The sequence below is a fragment of the Pelobates fuscus genome, chromosome 7 (assembly GCF_036172605.1).
Source record: "Pelobates fuscus isolate aPelFus1 chromosome 7, aPelFus1.pri, whole genome shotgun sequence".
Taxonomy (NCBI): Eukaryota; Metazoa; Chordata; class Amphibia; order Anura; family Pelobatidae; genus Pelobates; species Pelobates fuscus.
This window is the reverse complement of record NC_086323.1, coordinates 94,362,159-94,383,612: the sequence shown is the minus strand read 5'-3', so window position 1 is coordinate 94,383,612 and position 21,454 is coordinate 94,362,159. Positions and strand designations below refer to the sequence as shown.

Genomic DNA, 21,454 nt, shown 5'->3' with positions numbered 1-21,454 from the left:
TTCCACGAGTTGCAGGAATTATCTCCTGGGACCGGGATGACCCCCACCGGTCCAGAGGGGGGGAACAAGGGCCCAGAGTAGAGAATCCAGCCATGAGTGGCGCTTGAGGAGCGGCCGTCTCCTCCGCGCCGGCCATGCCTGTAGGCCGCATACAGCTCTCAAGTGAGTCTCACTTCAAATGTGGTATGTTTGGTATCTGTTGAGACACCGGAGTGTTGTTAGGAGCTTGATAGCCTTTGTGTGACTTTGTGCTTTCTGTAGTTTGTTGATTTTTCGCTATATTTAGCCGGCCAAAGCAGGACCTGTGTCTCCAGACGTCCGCTCAGGTCGGCGGTCAGGCCCCCAGCCCCAAAATATAGTAAAATCTTATCTAATTTCTTTTTTTTTTGTAATTCTTTATTGAAGTAAAGATATCAATTAGGTACAACTGGTAGTGATACAGTTACAGTTATAGATTCAAATTTACCATGAGCAGACATACAATGTTTCTGAACCATAAATGCGTGAATAACCACAGTTACAACTTAATTTTCAACTTGTGCGCTTGTTTTTTTTTTTTTTTTCCCTTTCACCCCGTGTTTTCTCATTTATACATACATGAAGAAGAATTTGTGGGTGATTGTATCGCAATGAATGGCATTGCCAAATGTTTAAAGGTAAGGGTGTAGCACATGGTCGGCAGTGAATATTAAACTGATCGTACCTGCTAGTGCAATTAAGAATAATTCCATAATGCAAATGTAGGACATAGCATAGGGGGGGTCCACTAGGTGTTCTATAGTCAACAATTGGAGTGGACCAGGTATCTGTGACAATTAGCCAGGTATTACTCACTAGGTTCGAGCTATAGTAATTGAGTTCATGAGACTGGCCTTATCCTGGTCTCGCATATCTCAGCCAGGCCGCCCTCCATAGGAGTAGCAGTTATCGTTACCCCTAGCCTAACGGAGGGAAGCGGGAATATCCCTTCTGTCTTAAGTCAGTGACCGGATCTGGTCCGCATGTTTGTGCCCTCACCAGAATCTTATCTAATTTCCAGTCTACCTCCTTCCTTGGCTAACATCATTAGAAGTGATGTTCTAAGCCAGTCGCAATGCTTTCTCATAGGAAAGCATTGGATTGGCTAAGATTGTCAAGGAGGCAGGCCGGGGGTGGAATAAAACACCCTGGCCAATCAGCATCTCCTCATAAAGATGCATTAAATCAATTCATCTCTATGAGGAAAGTTCATTGCCTCCATGCAGAGCGTTTACACTGTGCAGCACAGCCCCAGGTGCCTCCAGTGGCCATCTGAGTAGTGTGGAGGTGTCCCTGGGCTGTAATGTAAACTGTCTTTTGCAGGGACTGACTTTACTCACCAGAACAACATTAAGCTGTAGCTGTATTAGTGACTGTTGTGTCCCTTTTAAAATGTATTTGTAATTGCAAGAAAAATGCTCTGAGATTAGCTGCCACACCTATAACCAAGAAAAATGCTTGCAGGCTTTATTTTAAACTAGAAATATGAGAAGGCTTTGCGTTGATTTATTCAATATTCTAAAACCAGTCTAAGACAGGGGGAAAAATATACCAGAAATTAACCTTTATTGCAGCTGCATAACTTCCAATAATGTTGCATGTTGTCACACCGTATATAATGCAAGTGTAATCTCCTACTTTGGAAATTAAAAGGCTGGAGCTCCAGAAATATGTTGTCTGTAGTGTGAAGTCAGACACCTCCTGACATGTAGAGTTGATTGAGCTCAGGACAAGATTGCACACGTTACAATAACCATGTATCTGCTATCATGAAAAGAGGGGGGAAAAACTCCTAATAAGAATTAAAAAAAATAAAAAATGTCTTCACTTCCTCATATGTCTGGCTAGAGTGTCCCTTTAACAGCCGATCCTCTTAGTGTGTCATGCTTGTGCTTAGGTCCTTGAACTGATCAGTCTGTTCGCAGAGGTCTTGTATAAGAGCTCCTAAGTATCTGACCTTCTGGTCGCTGTCATGGGACATTCCACAGGCAGCCAAACGTAAACAGCAAAGAGCACAGTGTCCTGGATCAGCATTTTATTTTTCAAGTGCCCATTTTCCCCCAGTTACCGTGTCCATTTATAACTCCACACTGCACAATATGGTGGTACTTTATTCAGTGCTCTGCAGTTAGAGGGAGTCCAGGTATTTTTCTACTACAATTCATGGTAATAGAGAGAGTAAGAAGAATTGGAGTTTACCAACAGCTAGAGTGCCCTGTCCTTGTGTTTTCTTTATCTGTACACAGTCTGTGTAACAGGACTGTAAGCAGTGTAGATTAGTTAAGTATTAATGTGCAGATTCAGACTTCGTCACAAGTCCATCAGATTATACTTTTTGCTGCTCTATTGCCATTAGCAGCAAAGTGCTTTACCATAGTGTATTGTTATCTAGCTTGGGTTTTGTTTTCAAATAAACATTCATTGCCCTGCTCCACCAGTTATGTGACCTCATTCTGCAAAGCCCCTGGACAATGTAGATGCCGATCCGAACTACTGAAGTATTATCAATTATTAATATCAGGCCTCAAAAGAAGGTGATCATCTTCTTGAAGCAACTGTGGTGTTTATCAGAGGCACTTTTGCAGAACAGTCCTGATTACTAACAAATGTGATCTGAATTTTTTTTTATGGTATTTACTGAGATCCCCTGACCTCAGTTGGAGAAGAAATAACTGCATTAATATTAGAAGATGTTTACCTTACACTAAACATCCTTCTCTGAATTGTCTCCTATATGAGAGGCTATAGCCACAGAAGCTCTCCTCGGAGATGGAGGTGCTTGATGATCAGAGAAAGATTCAGAAATGACGAGCTCATTACTCACTTTCTAGCTATTCATTAAATGTTTTTTCCAATTCTTGGTAGCATCACGTGGAATCAATTTGTAAGCATTGTAAAGGGGAAAGAAATATCCCTGAATGCATTTGAAACTACAAGTCCCACAATTCCTAGAAATTGGTAGCAGGCCAAAAGTAGTTTGGGAGTTATAGTTCACCAAAGCCTTTAGCACTGCTAGCCCCCCCACCCCCTCTCAATTTGGTTGTACGAATTGAGTGTCTCTCCATAAGAGGGACACTCCATGATATTGTTTTTTTTTAAATTTGTGATATTTAAAATAAAAGCTATTAACCAAAAAAAAAACCTGTATACATTACTACTGTAATGTTCTCGATCAGGTCAGATAGGAGACGATTGCCAAGTTTAACAGAAGTGACTTTATTCGTAGCTTTTGACATTATAACCGTATTTTTAGTAGAATAAATAAGAAAAAGGAAGAAATAAACGTTAAGGCAATATGCCCTATAAAGAAAACAACCAAGGGGGCGGAGCCTAACCGCCGAGCTGGAAGGACGTGCTGAACATCAGCTCCTGCCTGAACGCAACAAAAACAAGGGTAAATACCCCGAAAATCGGCGCGCCCACCAGCCGGAGGGTATGTGACAGAGTGGGGACACCCGGGGGCACAAAATGATACCAAACTCGAGTACCCCACAGCCCGGAAACCCACAAAAAGCGCCTGAGGCCTACCAGAGACAGAGGCGGCCGCTCTCCTCGAAGGCAAAGCCACGCATAGAATCCTCGGCGCACCTGCCTCTCTCCTTCCCCCCCCCCCCCCCCCCACACTTTTTACATATTTACTTGCATTGAAAAATATTGGATGCTTATTTCAAGGTTGTCTGTTTTTTTTGCCCCAGTTCCTAATTTAAACTTTGTGTGAATATTCCACTTTTGAGCATGTGACATTTAAACGATGGCAAATATTTACATGCCTATGTTAGGGATCAGAAAGGTGCATTGTAATTTTGATGCACAACTGTTTTAATTTCCTTTGATATCTGGTGCATCCCGTATAGTTTCACAAGTGCAATACCTTTCACTGTCCAATGAGCAGGGAAATTTACACTGGAAGGATTCTTCTTGTTTAAAAATGCATTTCATGCCAATGACAGTCATAACTCATAAGGCATGAGTCAATATGTACCCCCTCTTGAACACTAAACTGTTTTGTTTTTCTTCTAATCTTAGGTCTCTCACTCTGTGGCTAAACTCATATTAGTGAACTTTCATTGGCAAGTCTCGGAGATATTAGAAAGGTAAGTAGGTATATATGTTTTATGCATTGAGTGTCAAAACCGTAATCCTTTGTGTGCACAACCAGAGCAAAGTACAGAAAAGCATTCTGTGAAATCTAATCAACAACTGTACACCTTCTTCTTGTCCACTTATTTCTTAGTTGAAAGCCTATATCTTGCTATACTTATATGCAAGAAAAATAAATACCTGTACCGGATTTCCAAGTTCATTATATTATGTATAATGTCCCAAGAACCGAAACTGTGAACCCCATACTACAGATATATGCATGGGGGTAAAGGGTGATATTTTTGCTTTCTTTACATAATCAAGGTCTTCTTCTATTCATTTTATATAAATGAATGTATTGATTATTAAGAGCAAATCACAGATTCAGTTATACTGTTATGTTATGTTTAGAGATATAAGGTACATCTGGGGCAGAATGTAGGATTGTGCCAGTGTGATGATCAGGTCACTTTTAATGCCCTGTTGACGTGTGGAAAAATCTTTTTATAAGTGCGAGCTGTGTCGCATATCAGATTTGGGTGCGTTCTTGGTTTCTCTGAACATCTGATACCTGTAGATATCACTATCTATGCTACGTATACCTAAGTGAACTGTTTTTAAAACATCATCTTGAAATGTTCATGCACGTTTCTCTGAATTCCAAGATCATTTTTAAAATAACAAGTCTCATATTTAGTAATTGCAACAGTGCCAGTTAATTAACCTGGAATCCTGGTGCTCTCGATAGGCAGTGATGGTTATAGTGTTTATCTGCCCTAATGACTGGCAGGTATTTCTAAAAAAAAAAAATAGGTCAAGGGGTTAAATCTTAGTTGTACACTGCAGCAAATGCGCACTTTAATTGAAATTCTACTTAATTGCAGGCATAAACAGAATTCTGCACAGGTGTTAGTTGAGGCAAAAGTTCAGCCTTCACCTTCAAAACATGTAAGTATACTATACATATAGCATGTGCTCCCGGTGACTACATTCATCACAGCAGGTTGATTACAGTGTTTTCAGTGCTTTGCTTGTTTGAATAGAGAATACAGCAGTCACAATCTAACTTGGACAAAGATTCTGGAGATGTATACCAACATAACGCAGCTGCTTGTTGGAAAGTGCCGGAGATGACCCAGCTGCCATGATTTATATTGGTACCAATTACTAATTCAGAGCAAAATGAAGGGTTTTAGTATTTTCTGTAATGCTTCATTTGCCAAGATCTATAGTGGAAAGGTAGATCAAAGTGAAAATGCTGGTATAGGATGATAAATAATGTAGTTGGTAGTAAAAAAATAAATATATTATATATATATATATATATATATATATATATATATATATATATATATATATATATATATATATATATATATAAAAATACAAGTAATGTTGCACTCACTGTGGTTAATATTCACTGCCGGGTGCTTGTCTGGCAAAAATATAAAGAAAAAGTAGATAGCACTCCACGGACTCACTTTGTTTAAATATAAAATTTAACTTTTAATGCTCCAGGTTAAAAAATCGACGTTTCAGTCTGACCAATCAGACTTTCATCAGGACAAGCTTTATTAACCTAAAACTTTAAGGAGTGCACAATGGCGCTATATAAGGATCCTCAAGCCAAAGTATCAGGATACATGTTCCAATCAAACTGGTTTCCTATTAGAAATGGGACGCGACAGGGATGCCCTTTGGCACCCCTGTTATATATCCTTTCCATAGAACCGTTGGCAGCCGCGATTAGACAGAACGAAGACATCAGCGGGCTAAAAGTGAATAAGATGGAGAACAAAATTGCATTATATGCAGATGATGTTCTATTGACCCTCGCCGATCCTATTAGATCTATCCCAGCCGTATTTCGGCTTATCAACGAGTTTGGTAAACATTCAGGTTATAAAATAAATATAAAGAAAACACAAATCCTGATAAAAGGCCTAAGTGGACCAGGCGTAGACAAACTCAAAAAAGATTTTAAATGCGACTGGGAAGTAAGGAACATAAAATATTTAGGGGTAAAACTAGCTCTAGATTATAGAGAAACTGGAGAACTTAACTATACCGATATCGCCATTCACTTTAGGAACATCTTAAAAAATTGGAAGGGATTGGAACTTTCGTGGTTGGGCAGGATTGAAGCAGTAAACTTTTATCTCCTTCTAAAGTTGACATTTTTATTTAGTAATCTCCCGTTGAGGGTGTCATGTCAGACGATACGCGGCCTTCAAAGGCAATTATCAAATTATATTTGGCAAGATAGGAGACCTAGAGTCTCATTGGAAATACTACAGAGAGACTGGAAAGAAGGGGGGGTCTGTTTCCCAGACATACAGAAACTATATATGAACAATATGGTAGCACACCTAATTAAGTGTGACAATTTTACAATGGCTAGACCAAACTGGATAGATATTGAAAAATCAGATCTCGGTGATATTGAACCCCTATCGCTTTGGTGGGGTGATAGTGAATTCCTAAAGAATATAAGATCTAGCAATCCGATGAATAATACAATGATATACATCGTTAAGCATCTGAAAAAGAAATACGGAATAAAACACTTATCACTAAATGCCCCATTAACAAGCCTAAAACTTTATATAAAGGATATAAATATCCAAGAATGGGAAAATTGTGGACTAGTAAGAATAGCGGAACTTTTAAATAATAAAAAAATGTTGCCATTTCCATTATTACAATCCAAATATAATCTCCCTTCGAAGGAAATCTTTAACTATTTAAGAATAAAATCCTTCACTATGGGAAAAGATTTTTCGGAAACTTCTATAATTGACCAGTTTGTAGAATTTCATTACAAAAAAAAAATTGCTTCCAGATATAATCAATTCGTAAGAAGTTATAGGCAAATAGACAAAGCGCCAGCAATGAATAAATGGGAGCAAGAACTGCATTTTTCATCCTCGGTTGAGGACTGGCTGTTGGGTTTACAAGCAGTAAAAAGATATATACATGGGGTGAATATACAGGAAGTGTACTTCAAACTAGTATATCGTTGGTACTTGGTCCCTACTCGCCTTCATAGATTTCAACCCACACTCCTACCAGATTGTTGGAGATGCGGTAGGGAGTTAGGTTCATTCTCCCACATCTGGTGGGACTGTGAGGAGTTGAAACCTATGAAATCAACCCTAGCGGAATTGGTAGATTTTATGTTCGAGGTTCGGACTGTGATCACGCCTCAAATGTTTTTGTTTCATTTAGATTTACCCAAAGGCAACATAAAACTAAAAATTCTTATGATTCATATCTGTATGGCAATAAAAATAGTAATGGCCAGAAATTGGAGAAATATGGGCGCGTTAAACTGGCAGGACATATGTACACAGATTGATTATCAACGCAGCATGGAAGCTGGGATAGCCCTAAACAAGATATCTAGAGAAAAATATAATGAAGTCTGGGTCCCTTGGGGTAGATTTATAAATCATAAAACTCAAAAAACTCAAATCCTTAATATTAGTATTGGTGAAGAAGAGCCATTGCTATTAATAGTGCTGCACATCTGGGTAAGTCTTTAATAAATGGAAATTTTATTTATCCAGATATTAACATGAACAAATGAAGGCACTGATAGTTCAGCTTGAAGAGTCAGGTTTTTGAACCCGTTAAGATACTTTCACATCCCAATAAGTAGAAGCACCATTTAGAATAGATAGATGCGTGTCTGTATCTTGTAATAATTTTGGCATTACATTAATAAATGCACCTATTCAAGTAAGGGTGCACATGGGAAATAGTGACCACAATATGGTGTCATTTTAGATTTAGAAAACAACCATTCATGTGGGCTTTGCAACAAGTCTCCAGGTTATGTTCCTACCTTCACGGGTTCAGACATTTTAACACCGAAGTTGGGGTTTCAGCACTTGTACCTCCTGGCTACAGTTTTTCTCGTTACTGCAATATATGGAATGTGTAACCAGGCAGCCAGTGATAGGCTGAGAATGTCAGCTGACACTCTTACTCTGTCTACCAATGAGCACCCACCGATAACAAATGAAAAATGTGAATGAAAGGTTTTGCAAGGGCCTACTGGGAAGTAATACATAGACCAAAGTAATTACAGCTGAATCCCTTGGTTCTTTACTTGCTTTGCATTCTAACAAAATTATATATAAATTTTTTGACAATTCAGTTCTTTCATTACGTTGTGTTTTTGTTTTGTTTTTCTCCAGGCTACAGCACATTCCTCCCATCATTGCGCTGTTTGCATGCAGTTTGTGCGTAAAGAGAACCTGCTGTCTCTGGCCTGTCAGCATCCTTTCTGCTGCAGCTGTTGGGAACAACATTGCACCGTTTTAGTAAAAGATGGGGTCGGTGTCGGTAGGTACTTCAGGAGAGGGCAGACAGCCTTGTAACTGTGTCAAGAGAATTCTATTCCAATATCATGGAAGTGATTGCATCCCACATCGACACTGCTATGCAAGGACTACATTTCCTTTAAAGGCAGGCTGAGCATTTTGGGCAGTGCTTTCCAATATCTACATCACTGGTTTAATTGATAATCCAGGCCTTTGATCTTACCATTTTTAAGGAAGCTTATGAAATGTGCATCCTCTCAGGAAGGGCTTAAAAATGCTACCTGGCAGTATCTGTAATTCCTATGCTTCCAATGCTAATCTATCTATTATCAGTGGCCTGATAAAATGTTGGCTATGATTGATTTTACTTATTTATATTTGTGCGTCCTGACTAAATGGATTTGACATAATACCCCAAGTCATCTAGGAAGTCCAAAGTCAGTCAGTTACTTTAGATGTACTAAGGACCAGGACCTGTGATTTTGTATATCTTGTTGCATGATGCATGATATTACATGATGCTTCCTATTGATACCGATATAAACCATAAATAATTTCTCTCAGATGTACATTGGACTCTGGAGGAATCTGGGTCTGCCAGAGCTTTTACCAGAGTGCCTGTCTTCCATTGTCAGGATTAACATGCTCCTAATGCCCATCTCTGTGTATCTCTTCCCCAGGGATTTCCTGCATGGCCCAGGAATGCTTGCTTCGGGCGCCAGAGGATTTTGTGTTTCCACTGCTAGCAAACGAGGAGCTAAAAGAGAAATATGAACGTTATCTCTTCAGGGATTATGTAGAGGTATTGTCATGTCTGGTCTCAGTCAATTATGGATAGGCATTGTCAGGCCTGAGAAAGGAAAGTTCCCACTGCAGAGGCGGAATGCAGAGCTTTGTGGGTGCTCTAGATCCTGAAACCTTACAAGGGACAAGGGACAAGGGTTAAAGTGTCACTTCAAGCATCTGGATACCTTCCAGTCATATTAAAGCTTAAAGTAAAAAATAACAAGGAAACTCATCTGAAAATAGTTGTCTGTATGTGTGTCATCATTTCAGCTTCTAAAATCTGCAGATGGATGACGTTTTATTCTGTTTAAAGTTACTGTGTGTAGTTTATCATATCAAAAAGCTGACCTTTTTAGTCTAGTGCTTGGTGGCACGGTTAAAATATCTGCTGAGAAAAGCGAATATGATACAAACTACTGAGAGCAGGACAGAAACCATGGTCTTTAACTGATTTCTCAGAAACCAGACTCAAGTGCTGCATAGATGCAGATGCTTGCATTCAAATCATTGAACTCACTGTATATGCACAAATGTTTTACACTGATCCCTATGAATATTCAATGCACCACTACCTACCATGTGCATTACGTTTCCCCCTGCTTTAGTGGGAGCAAAATCATAGGCTGCAGTCGCTCTCCCCCCCCCCCCCCCCATGGAAAATACAAACTCCCTAGTGTAAATGTATTTCCAACTCCTCTGTAAATGAGTAACTGCGTGCAAAAGTAGACAACAAGCAACGTTGCAATCCTTGCCAACAGATGCAACAGTGATGATTTAATAGTATTGTTCTCGTGTTTGATTTCTTTTTTTCCACTCTGAAATATCCCTTTTCACTTCATATACATTTTCATGTTAGGCAAATATTGCTGCCTTTTATTGTCTCCACCCCCTATAATGTATTATTTTATTTTTAAATATATTTATATCTTTTGAATGTAACCAGGTAGGTATTTCAGGTTTCATGTTGTGTTCATGTATTTAACCCCTTAAGGACACATGACATGTGTGACATGTCATGATTCCCTTTTATTCCAGAAGTTTTGTCCTTAAGGGGTTAAAGAGCAATGGTCACCTCTCTAATGCCAGTTTCTTATTCCTTCATACCAATTACTGTTATTGAACCATTAACTTAAAGTTCCACAGCACTTCCTGGTTCAGCCAATGTCTTCAATGCTCCGGCATCTGGTTAGAAAGTTCCATACAAGTGCATGTTCTCTTGTGCACAGCACCGTAGGGGGTCAATCTCATTGGCTTCTTCCAGGACAACCTGGCAAATGAGGAATTTGAAAACAAAACTAAAAGAAACTCTGTGATTGGATTATGCAAAAACCCCACATGTGACACATTATAACAGGCAGAAAGTTTCTGTATACCCTTAGTTCACACTTCAACACAACTTATTTTAATCAGCTTTTTTTCTTCTCTATAAGTTATTTCATCTCAAGCCCTGTAGGTATTATTTACTGTCTATTAAGCTATGCCTTCAACTGGTGATACTAACATTTTGTTTCTCGCCTTTAATTATTCTTATTTTCTCAGAGTCATTATCAGCTACAGCTTTGTCCAGGTGCAGATTGCCCAATGGTCATACAGGTTCAGGAGCCAAAGGCTCGGCGTGTGCAATGCAACCGATGCAGTGAAGTCTTCTGGTAAGACATTATAGACCACAACACACGAACATTTCTCACATCAAATCACAAAAATACTTCACCAAAAAACGTAACTTTGTAAAATCTTCCAACAGCATCTATGTTCTTTCTTTTTAGCATGCTGTACATATATGGTCCATAAATAAGTGCAGACAATCATACCATGCTTAGTGAAGGTCATATGTGATTTAGCTTGACCTTGTCAGATCAAACTGCTAGATAATCTAGATCTTCTGTATGATAACTAGATACTGAAGCAGGAGAAAGGTGGCCTGTTCCCCTCTCCAGTTTAAAAGCTAAAGTTGCGGATGCTCTACACAATCTCTGTTAGTATTGTGCAGATCATGCTTAATGAAGAAAAATCTGCACAGTTTTGCTGTGGTCATTGGGTGTAATTTTATTCTGATGATACTGTATTGTTGAGAACAAAAGACAACAAATACAGGGTGCGCTAAATAAAATAAAGGAAGATGAAAAAGTCTTTAGGTACAATGTGGACCTTGAGTGAGTGTTCTTAGGTTCTTTCTTTGGGATCTCAGTAGTCGAATATGGAATAAAAAAGCAGAGAGGGGAGACCAATAGTGCAAAACCGTAATGCGGAAAGGATCACGAACAACACAGACGTGGAGAAGTGCCAACTTACAATTTAAAGAGCTAAGCCCAGCTCTAGGTAAAACAGCATACAGTGGTATTTAGTACTCCCCACATGTAGGATATTGCTGGACAATTGGAGGTGTCTTCACAAGATTCTTTACACAATCCCAGACAGACGTCAGCATATAAAATATATAAAAGATGGAAAAACCCAATGGTGCAATAACTTTGGTAATACTGCAACAACAGACAACACTGAGGTCCTAAGAGTGCCAACTTACAATTTAAAGAGCTATGACCAGCTCTGAGTAAAACAGCATACAGTGGTATTTTAACTCCCCACGTGTAGGATATTCCTCTAATGATGCTTGCAGTGCCGGTCTTATGAAAATAAAATCACAAGAGAGGGCCCATAGTGTTTTCCATATATAAAATGACAGTGGAATAAAAAAGAAGAAACGTACTTACAGTGTTCAGAGCAGCCACACTGCTCTATGAACCAAGCGTGGGTGGAATAATCCCCACCAGGGATTTCTTTTGAAGTACTGGATCTTGTTTAAAAAAAATCAGCCAGGATAAAACAGCAACATATAAAGTAAATGTACTAACCAAAGATAAGTGGTTGTCACAAAATACTTTAATTAAAAACAAAGTAAAAATACACAACGCGTTTCGCCAAACAGTAGGCTTTTTCAAGTGTAGTGTCTACTGTAGTGGTTTTGCACTATTGGTCTCCCCTCTCTGCTTTTGTATTCCATATTCGACTACTGAGATCCCAAAGAAAGAACCTAAGAACACTCACTCAAGGTCCACATTGTACCTAAAGACTTTTTCATCTCCCTTTATTTTATTTAGCGCACCCTGTATTTGTTGTCTTTTGTTCTCTCCATTCTTTGAAGGGTTTGAGGGTTACCCTTCCTTTCAGGTGTGCAGCTCTATCCCCTCTTGTGATCAGTACTGTAGCGCTGTTCCCCTCCCTTTCTATTTACTACAGATACTGTATTGTTGTAGGTTCAGAACTTTGCTGATTCCAGTTGCTGGAACATTTCCCAGGCTCACTACCCTCCAGACGTGTTTTTGGTGTGTTCGTGCCAAGCTCTTTTCAGACACTTGGCTCTTAACATGTTTGGGCTGTAGACGGAACATAAAACACTTAGGTTTTCTGATTTGAAGATGTAAACCTTAAGGGCCATGTATATAGTTTATTCTTAATATGTCTGCATGAAAGCTATTATATTATGCCTGCTATTTTTCTTTTCTTCTAATATAGAATATAAAGTGCAGGGGGATAGATAACAATGTCATAAACACAAAACCACTTATAAAATCTTTACTAATATAGCTCATGTGGGCATCAGATTCTAGAACAGGAATGATAAAGGTTAAAGTTGCCCTATTTTTAGAAATGTTAGTTCCATTAAGATTTAGAATCCTCTATCTTTTGAAGTCTTTAAAAATAGCTCAGCAAGTTTTGAATAAGGTGTGTACACCCAGACTGGAGTACCATATGGTACTGGAATCATCAAACAGTTCTAACAACCATTTCCTCTTTCACTCACAGTGAAATACCTGGCTGAAACAGCTCATTGCTTGCTTTTTATCAGTGTCAGTCAATGTGTTTTAAAAAGGTTAATGCATTTCCAGTATGGCTATCTCCATGTTTTTAAATACTGTTGAACTTGAAGTGCTTATTTGTTGGTTTGTTTGTTGCTCATTTACTTTAGAACTTGATGGGAATTTGAAGGTGGGGGGACCTGCAAAACATACTACAGTTTTTGAAAAATGTAGCATAGTACCTCTGTTTTAAAGGGGTTAACGCTGCAGACATTTAAGATGCCAGTTCTATTTCTGCACTTGAAGCTTGCTGAGCATGTTTTCTACATATTGCCTATTAAAACACTTGGGATCTAATGTACTCTGGCAAATGTGCTGTTTCTAGAAATCTAGGTTTTTGGCAGCAGATGAAATCAACTGCCCATCACAAAAATTGCAGGCTCAGTTGGATCTAAAACAGATTGTCTTGGATCTTTTTTTTTTTTTGTCAGGCAAGCAATATATATGATAGTGCTTTGTGAATTTACATACATACCTATTACTTTAATGCATAGCTGGTTAAAGGGACACACTGGACACCAAATTACTTATTATTGGGGGCGGAGCCAGGCTACTGAGCAGACCAGAAGCATGCTACATGAGCTCCTGTGTTTGAGATCTCAAAAGTGGCAAATATAGTGAACTAAAGAGAAATCCAGATACAACACGAGAAGCTGATTGTTCCTGACTCACTGGCGGTTCCGAAGATACCTCTCGTGGGCCGACCCGCCGCTGTTAAAACGAGACACGAGGCTTTGCGGCCTACCAACGACCGAGCTGAGGAGAGGCGGCCGCTCTCCTACAGCTTTAATCAGCGGTGGGATACCCGACCTGAGTTGCCCCCCCCCCTTTGGACCGGTGGGGGTTATCCCGGTCCCCCCAAGCTTGCCCCGTACACCCGCACAGTGACTGGCAGACTGATACAGGCCACCCAAGATGGAGGTAGAGAGCTCGACACGGAGGCACAAGCTGCACAGCTCAGAAGGGATCGGACCGAATCCGGTGGACCTCATGGTCCAACGCCTAAACAAAGCATTCCAGAAACTTTGGGACAAGCTGGAAGCTCGGATGGCCACCCAGCAGACCCCACAAAGGAGAAGAACAGGAAACCGTGAAAACCGCAGAGGTCGAGGGCCACCACTGGGCAAGGAGATACAAAGAAACACAGAACAGCCTAACTCAGAACCGCGTGGACTGCGGGCCCCCCCGACCACAACCACAAAGCAACGACCGCGACAGCGGAGGCCAGGCGTCCACAGGGGACCGCAGAACGTCCGGGACCCCAACAACCCCCTAACGAGCAAACAAACATCACAGCAAAGTGCACCCCTACCTCAGGCTGGCGGCGCCCGCAAGAAGGCTTCTAAAACAAAACGAAATCGTCTGCGGAGGCTGCACTGCTGGCTGGGAACACGGGCTTCAGACCGATGTCCTACCCGCCACTACTGTGGAGCGCAGAGCCCCATTACAACAACGTCCACCCTAAGCCACAAGAAGAGTTCCACGCAACCACCTGTGAACCGCCTCCCAGGCAAGCGGTGGCCAGGCATCATGTCACCAAGTGAGTGGGTAGCCCCCCAGCGCGTTACCCTTATATTGGACAGCTCTATACGCCGAGAGGGCATAGGCTGAAAGAGTCAATTTGACGGGACACTGTCATTGCTGGTAACATCCCACAGCCCAGACACTCACCTCGCAGTATGTGTACCTATAGAACTGTAAACTACTTCACTCATCTAGCCTTACCTGCAGGTAATTAGCTTTACCTAGCATGTTTAGCCTGTGACAGGCCATCCACCCCACCATCTATCTTATTATATTTTGCACCTACACATGTATGTGTTTAGCCAGAGATTAGCCCTGCACAGCCCTATTGGCGTTACCTATTTTGATTAGATACAACATGCTTATACCTACACCATGGGATTGCTGAGCAGTATAATATTTCACAGATTACACCAAGCATGCATGACACATCATAGCGAACCACTCGACAGAACTTAAACGTTTATCCTAAGCTAGTTCAAAACGAGGCAACCGTTAATTTAAACAAAAAACTTGTGCAATGTTACCAATACACCACTGTTATCAATGTCATTGAATAAGCAGGAGGAATGCCGTTGGGGTACCACCTGCATGTCTGTCAAAATCATATGCACTGCAAAAATAAAAAATTAAAAAAAAAAAAAAAAAATTACTTATTATTATTATTATAATAAGGGTGGCACAGTAATCTAAATAACAAAAGAAACACCTCTAATTAAATATTAAATGTGTTTTCCTTTCACCAGAATTGTGCCACATCAACCACTCTCACACACCAATTAAGTCATGTTGTATCTTTCTCACACATAATGAGCCAACCACGTATGCAAACACAGAGAGAGGGTAATCCAATTATTCATACACAGACAAGCTCCCTTGGCCAGTAGTTTAATTATCTCTTAAATAAACTCACACTTTCCTCTAGTGCAGGGCTCGACAAATCCCAGATCACCATGGCGGCCTGGAAATTTGTCCTGGTGTCTGGGATTTGGGAGCCTGTTCAGCCCCCAAGGTGACCAGCTGCCTGAGAGTAGAGGTGGGCAGCGAGCTCACGGAGGTCTGCGGTAGGCAGACGGCTGACAGTGATGGGGTGTCCAGCTCATGGAGATTTACTTCCTTGCAGATGGAAAACTGAATATGGGATGTCTTTTGATCTCTTCTGACTGACAAGGAGAGAGACTCTTGGCTTCAGTTCTGAGTTTTTAAGTGGTTTTATTAGATATCAATACATTTAGAAGTCATTTTGCCTTTAAAATGTGCATAGATTAAAAAGGGATTCCCTAATGCCAGGAAGCCAAACCTGTTTTCCTGGCACTGTAGAATCCTGTGGTGTCCCCATCCCATGTTGCTGGAGGGGTAAAAACTCCTTCAGTCACTTACCTGAATCCAGCGCCGATGTGCCTTGGTGCTGGGTCAGGCTCCTCCCCCGTTGTCAGCCGGCAGGGGAGACCTGATGCGCATGCAATGCTTTCCTATGGGGATTCCGGTGGCTCTGGAAGTCCTTATGCATAGCGTAAAATTAGCTGAAGTGGTCTGGGTGCATACAGTGTCCCTTTAATCAAAATGGATTAGGAAAAATATGTATGTCGCCCAAAGATAAGACTAAGTATGCCAAATAAATAAAACTGGAATAAAATTTAATCTATGCATTTGTTAGGACAATTTGTAGATGGCATTTGATTTACTACATAGTTAACACAAAAGGTATATATACTGTAAGCTTTGAACATGTTGAACAGACTTTTCTTTTTCCTTCCTCCTTTGGCAAAGCAATGCTCTTTCATTTTGACATCCTTTGACGAAAGCAAAACAATGCTCTTACATTTTTACTCCCTACATCGGAATCCTCATTGGAACCAGCAGTATTAATACGCACTACATTTGAACAAAGAGGTTTTTTTTTTTTCTCTTTGAAAATAAATTCAATTGTAGTTCCCACAAAAAACTACATGTTTAACTTACAGTGCTAATTGTGCCAATCTATTACCATGAAAAACTGCTAATAATGAAGCAGGGTTTGTTCTGTTTATGTGCCATAAAATCCGTGTATTGATAAATCACTGAAAGTCAGGATTCCGGAACAAAAGGAACTGAACGAACAGGACTTTGCTGCAGAGTTCTCCCTTTGTGTTAATTCAATTCCCTAAATTTCCTCCTTGATGTTTTTTTTTTGTATCCTCCTTGTAGCTTCCGGTGCCGTCAGATGTATCATGCTCCCACAGACTGTGCCACCATCCGGAAGTGGCTGACAAAGTGTGCAGATGACTCAGAAACTGCAAACTACATCAGTGCTCACACTAAAGATGTAAGGATGGGCAGAGGGTATAATACTTTACACATGTACATGAAAGAGAGCAAACAGTGGATTATGTTGTTTTTTGTTTGTTTTTTTTTAGATATAATTTTTTAATCAATTATATTTAACTAGGCATAGTCTGTTTATGCACACAGCAGCTCACACTGGAGAGTGGAAAATTAACCATCTACAGAACATACAATATATTTGGCAGTTACAGCTATGCATTATACAATATATTAATATAGGTTACAACATAATTTAAAATATATATTTTTCCTTTAGTGATCCCACATTAACTAATTGAATAATCCTGTTCCACAAGTGTATCTGCACATCAGCCCTGTAAAATTTGGAATAGCTGGAGTGTACCATAGCTTATCATAATCATTTCCTCTCCAGTTTGCTTCATATTAGAGAGTTTCTAAAATGTGTTAAATGGGATGCATTTCTTACTTGCATGTGCATTATTTTATTAATGAAATTGCAGTTATGGAAGAGTAAGAGAAAGGCATCCGCTGTAAATGCAATAAGATAATTAAAACATTGTTAAGCCATATACACATATCAGATAAGTCAGCAGACTTGTTTCCCCATGGATTACAGGTATGAATGTGTAAAAAAGACCTGGATTGATATCTACTCCATATGTACACTTACCAAGGTGGTTTTATTGAATTCTCTGGCACTCGGCCCAACTTTTACGACTTTACTTCATCTTTTAGAACACTTTATTAAAGGACCACTAAAGGCACCCAGACCACTTTAGCTCAATGAAGTGGTCTGGGTACCAGGTCTCCCTAGTTTTTACCCTGCAGCTAAAAACATAGCAGTTTCAGAGAAACTGCTATGTTTACACTGCAGGGTTAATCCAGCCTCTAGTGGCTGTCTCCCTGACAGCCACTAGAGGCACTTCCGCGATTTACACAGAGTAAATCACACTTATTTGAAGTTGGACGTCATCACAGAGTCCAGCGTCAAATAAGATCCTCTTAGGAAAGCTTTGAGTAGTGCTTTCCTATAGGCAGGTTTGAATGAGCGCTCGAGCCTATGGCCACGCATGCGCATTCGGCTCCACTCGGGAGCTGACGTCGGCGGGGGAGGAGAGGTCACCAGCGCCGAGAGAGCCCGGCGCTATATTAAGGTAAGTGGCTGAAGGGGTTTTAACCCCTTCAGCGCCGAGGGAGGGGGGCACTCCAGGAGCCTATAGTATCAGGAAAGCAGGTTTGTTTTCCTGGCACTATAGGATCCCTTTAAAACTTTTCCCAATGAAGCTCTGGTGATTGCATTATGTATAAGAGAGGATGCATCCCTCATACAAAGGATCCAGCATTAGGATTAACGTTGAGCGGTTTTAATAATGATTAGCATGTAACTTGTAATTCTGTTTTCCTCAGTGTCCCAAGTGCAATATTTGTATTGAAAAAAACGGAGGATGCAATCACATGGTGAGTAATGTGAAATCTTTTAAATCCATCCGTCTCCAGCTCAGCTGATCTTGTAGATAAAACAATTGGCTTAAATCCATAGTGAAAAAGTCTTATTACAGAGTTATTTAGGAAACTTACATTTTTGTGACTATAGCTGTGATAGAGAAATTTAGAAAATCATGGCCTGAACAAATGATCTACCACGCCAAATACCTACCGACAACATTCTTAGGTTGTATCTAACAAAGTACGAACAGTGCCACATTACGGAGCCGGCTACATGTGTACACGGGTTGACCTCCCGGGTCCCGCACTACCCATATTTCGGGTCCTGACGCCTCGCTGGGTGGTTTCCTTGTCTCCCCTCTTATCAGGGATGGAAGGTCATCTCAATGCTCTATTACCAGAGGTGGTAAAAGGTAGAACTACAACCCAATAGTATAATAGCACCAAGCCTGTATATAACCATGATAGCCTGCCCAGGCAGCCACTGCATATACCCTGACCCACTCACACGTTAGAGAACGATGTCTAGGCACTGAGTAACTTCTGTTATGACGTTTACAGCACTATACCCAATAGTATACCTGTCACAAGCATGTTAATACCTACGAAGGCCCGCCTAAGCATCTATTGCATACACCCTGACCCAATCTTTCGTTATATGGCGATGTTTATGCAATTAATAACTTTTGTTATAATTTTAATGTTACAACTTAAAAAAAAAAATAAAAAAAAAAACGTGCAGCCCCCCTGTACCGGTTGTTGGACATAAGCCTATGTGACTTCAGATCTAAAAATTGCACTTTACCCATGCTTTATCGCTGCACGTCAAAAATAAAGAATAAAAAAAATTTAGCCAATCAGCTATTTTTGCCAGTTTTCTTTTTTTATTCAGGTGTAATTTGCAAAAATTCAGAATTTAGTGAATAACCCTGTTTTATTGCAGCCTCCTAGGCATGTCCGCATTCCTGGAGGAGTATTGGAGCCCTGTGGTTTGTGGCAAACGAGATGTTTAGCTTGTGTCTTTTTAAGTGGTGCTGCTCCTGACTGAATTCCACCCCTTGCCTACCAAAGTCTACGTATAACATAAGCCTGTAAAGCAGAGCATTTAAGGATATGTACAGCCATATTTTAAAGAGTGTGTAATGAAGGTGCTTGTGTATTTTGCATCTATGGCAAATTCATTTGTTTGGCATATAACTGCAACAATTTAAAAAAAAAATCTGCATAGTCATCTGCCTGGATTTTTACACTTCTGGTGTTTTTTATTTTGGTTTTATGTTTTTCAATATTTATGTACATAAAAATTAAAGATTCATTACTACCTCCCGAAGTTAGATGGCCACCACATATGACACCACAAGAGGCACAAGAGACCCCCATTGGTCCACACAGACAGGCACCGTGACTGCCCTCTTACACGGTCAAATAGACACGACCAGACCACCCACAACCACGCATGCATAACCCACGCACAAGGGACCGAGGCAACCCCCGAAACGCACCTTACCCCCCCCCCCCATAGGGGGACACAAAGAGACAGGGTATCTACAAATAGACACCCCACTGCACTAGACACCCCAACTAAATTACCGAGCATGAACATGAAAGGAAGACACAAAGCTGACCCGCAACACATGCTTAAAAGTCAGCAACACGCACGACCAAAACCAAACACAAACAACAAACGGCACGTGGCCAACCTACAGACAACACACACGACTACGGACTAAACACTTAGCCCACGAAACCAACAGCTAAAATAAAAACATACAGGCAGAACACATGGAGGCCTATAACCAGGGACTTCGTCCCTTATAGCCTCAACCGGTTAAATGGCGTACTACACATAACTCTCTGCAGATCACGGCGACTGCCCCTCACCTTCGTGAGATGTTACAAGCTACACAATAGCCGAGACCTGCAGCACACGAGTTAGAACATCTTGTTTACCTTAATCCTTTAAAAAAAAAAAAAAAAAATGTGCAGAAACCAAAACTCATACAAATGTACTACTATGCCAAAATGTACCACTATGCCTAAACTACGTTTACTAATGCTGCCTTGGCAATGTAGGTTGTACTGTTAATATTTGCACAACTAAAATAAAGAATTATAAAAAAAAAAAAAAAAAAAAAAAAATTAAAGATTCATAAATCCGGCTTCAACCCTTTTGAAGAAGACTGCATTAACTTTTTTTTTTTTCATTCTAAATTACATTTTTTTATGCAGGATACAAAATGTACATTCAAAGTAGCCATCACAACACAGAGAAGGATATCCACTTGTTACATAAATATATTTGAGACGATTGTAAATGGATGTGTTTGAGACACACTACATCAATATATTTGCACAACTTATAACAATATCAATCTGTCACAGTACTACAGTTAAAGATCTTTAAAATAAATTATATAAAGATTAACATATTCAGGTAACAATCCCTCAAGGTTTGTTGACAAACGTTATGTAGTTGGTGTATTAACTCAACAGCCTTGCAAATTGCATGTGTAAATACAGAAACAAGTAGAATGTTTTGTACAGAATATTGGTTTCAAGTGATATATTTTAGACTATTTGTTATGAAAATTACTGTCTGGTTTAGATCAATTGTTTTGGGAAGAATATTATTTAATTTAAATGAATTCATTGTAATTATTTTGCAGCCTGTGGATAGCCTTTTTTGCTGACCTTTTCTAAACCTTAATTGTCAATTGGAACTGGTGTAGGTTCAAGGTGTCTAAAAGCCCAACAAGTGCTTAAGAAGAGATACAGTTTTGCTTTAAGGACATCACACACAACATTCGCAAACTCCATGTTTAGGTCCTGTTAGTCAAATGTAATGATCTATTTGAAGTGGAAATTAAGATACTAAAACTTGTGCATACACAAATTTTGAATGAAAGAAATGTGATTTTTTTTATTTTTTTTTTCATAGTTATGATGCAATTAAATCTTTTATTCTTTTTCTCTTTGCAGCAATGCTCAAAATGCAAGCATGGTAAGTAAATTTGCTCACTCCACTAGTGCATAGGTCTTATGCTTGTTTCTGCACCACAAGCTGCCTTGACTAATTCTCTGGAATTTAAAGAGAGCATGTCAGGGCTCAAGCTGGGGTTTTAAACA

The 21,454-nt window shown here is 39.9% G+C and overlaps 1 protein-coding gene across 1 annotated transcript in view; it reads left to right on the top strand.

Moving 5' to 3' along the window:
• The window catches only part of ARIH2 (ariadne RBR E3 ubiquitin protein ligase 2), a 50,046-nt gene that overhangs the window by 19,191 nt on the left and 9,401 nt on the right, over positions 1-21,454 (top strand). The window contains exons 3-10 of the mRNA XM_063426214.1: positions 4,045-4,112; positions 4,986-5,049; positions 8,304-8,451; positions 9,110-9,231; positions 10,755-10,864; positions 16,784-16,901; positions 18,290-18,340; positions 21,308-21,329. Coding sequence (XP_063282284.1) covers positions 4,045-4,112; positions 4,986-5,049; positions 8,304-8,451; positions 9,110-9,231; positions 10,755-10,864; positions 16,784-16,901; positions 18,290-18,340; positions 21,308-21,329 — 703 coding nt within the window. The remainder of the gene's footprint in view (positions 1-4,044; positions 4,113-4,985; positions 5,050-8,303; positions 8,452-9,109; positions 9,232-10,754; positions 10,865-16,783; positions 16,902-18,289; positions 18,341-21,307; positions 21,330-21,454) is intronic.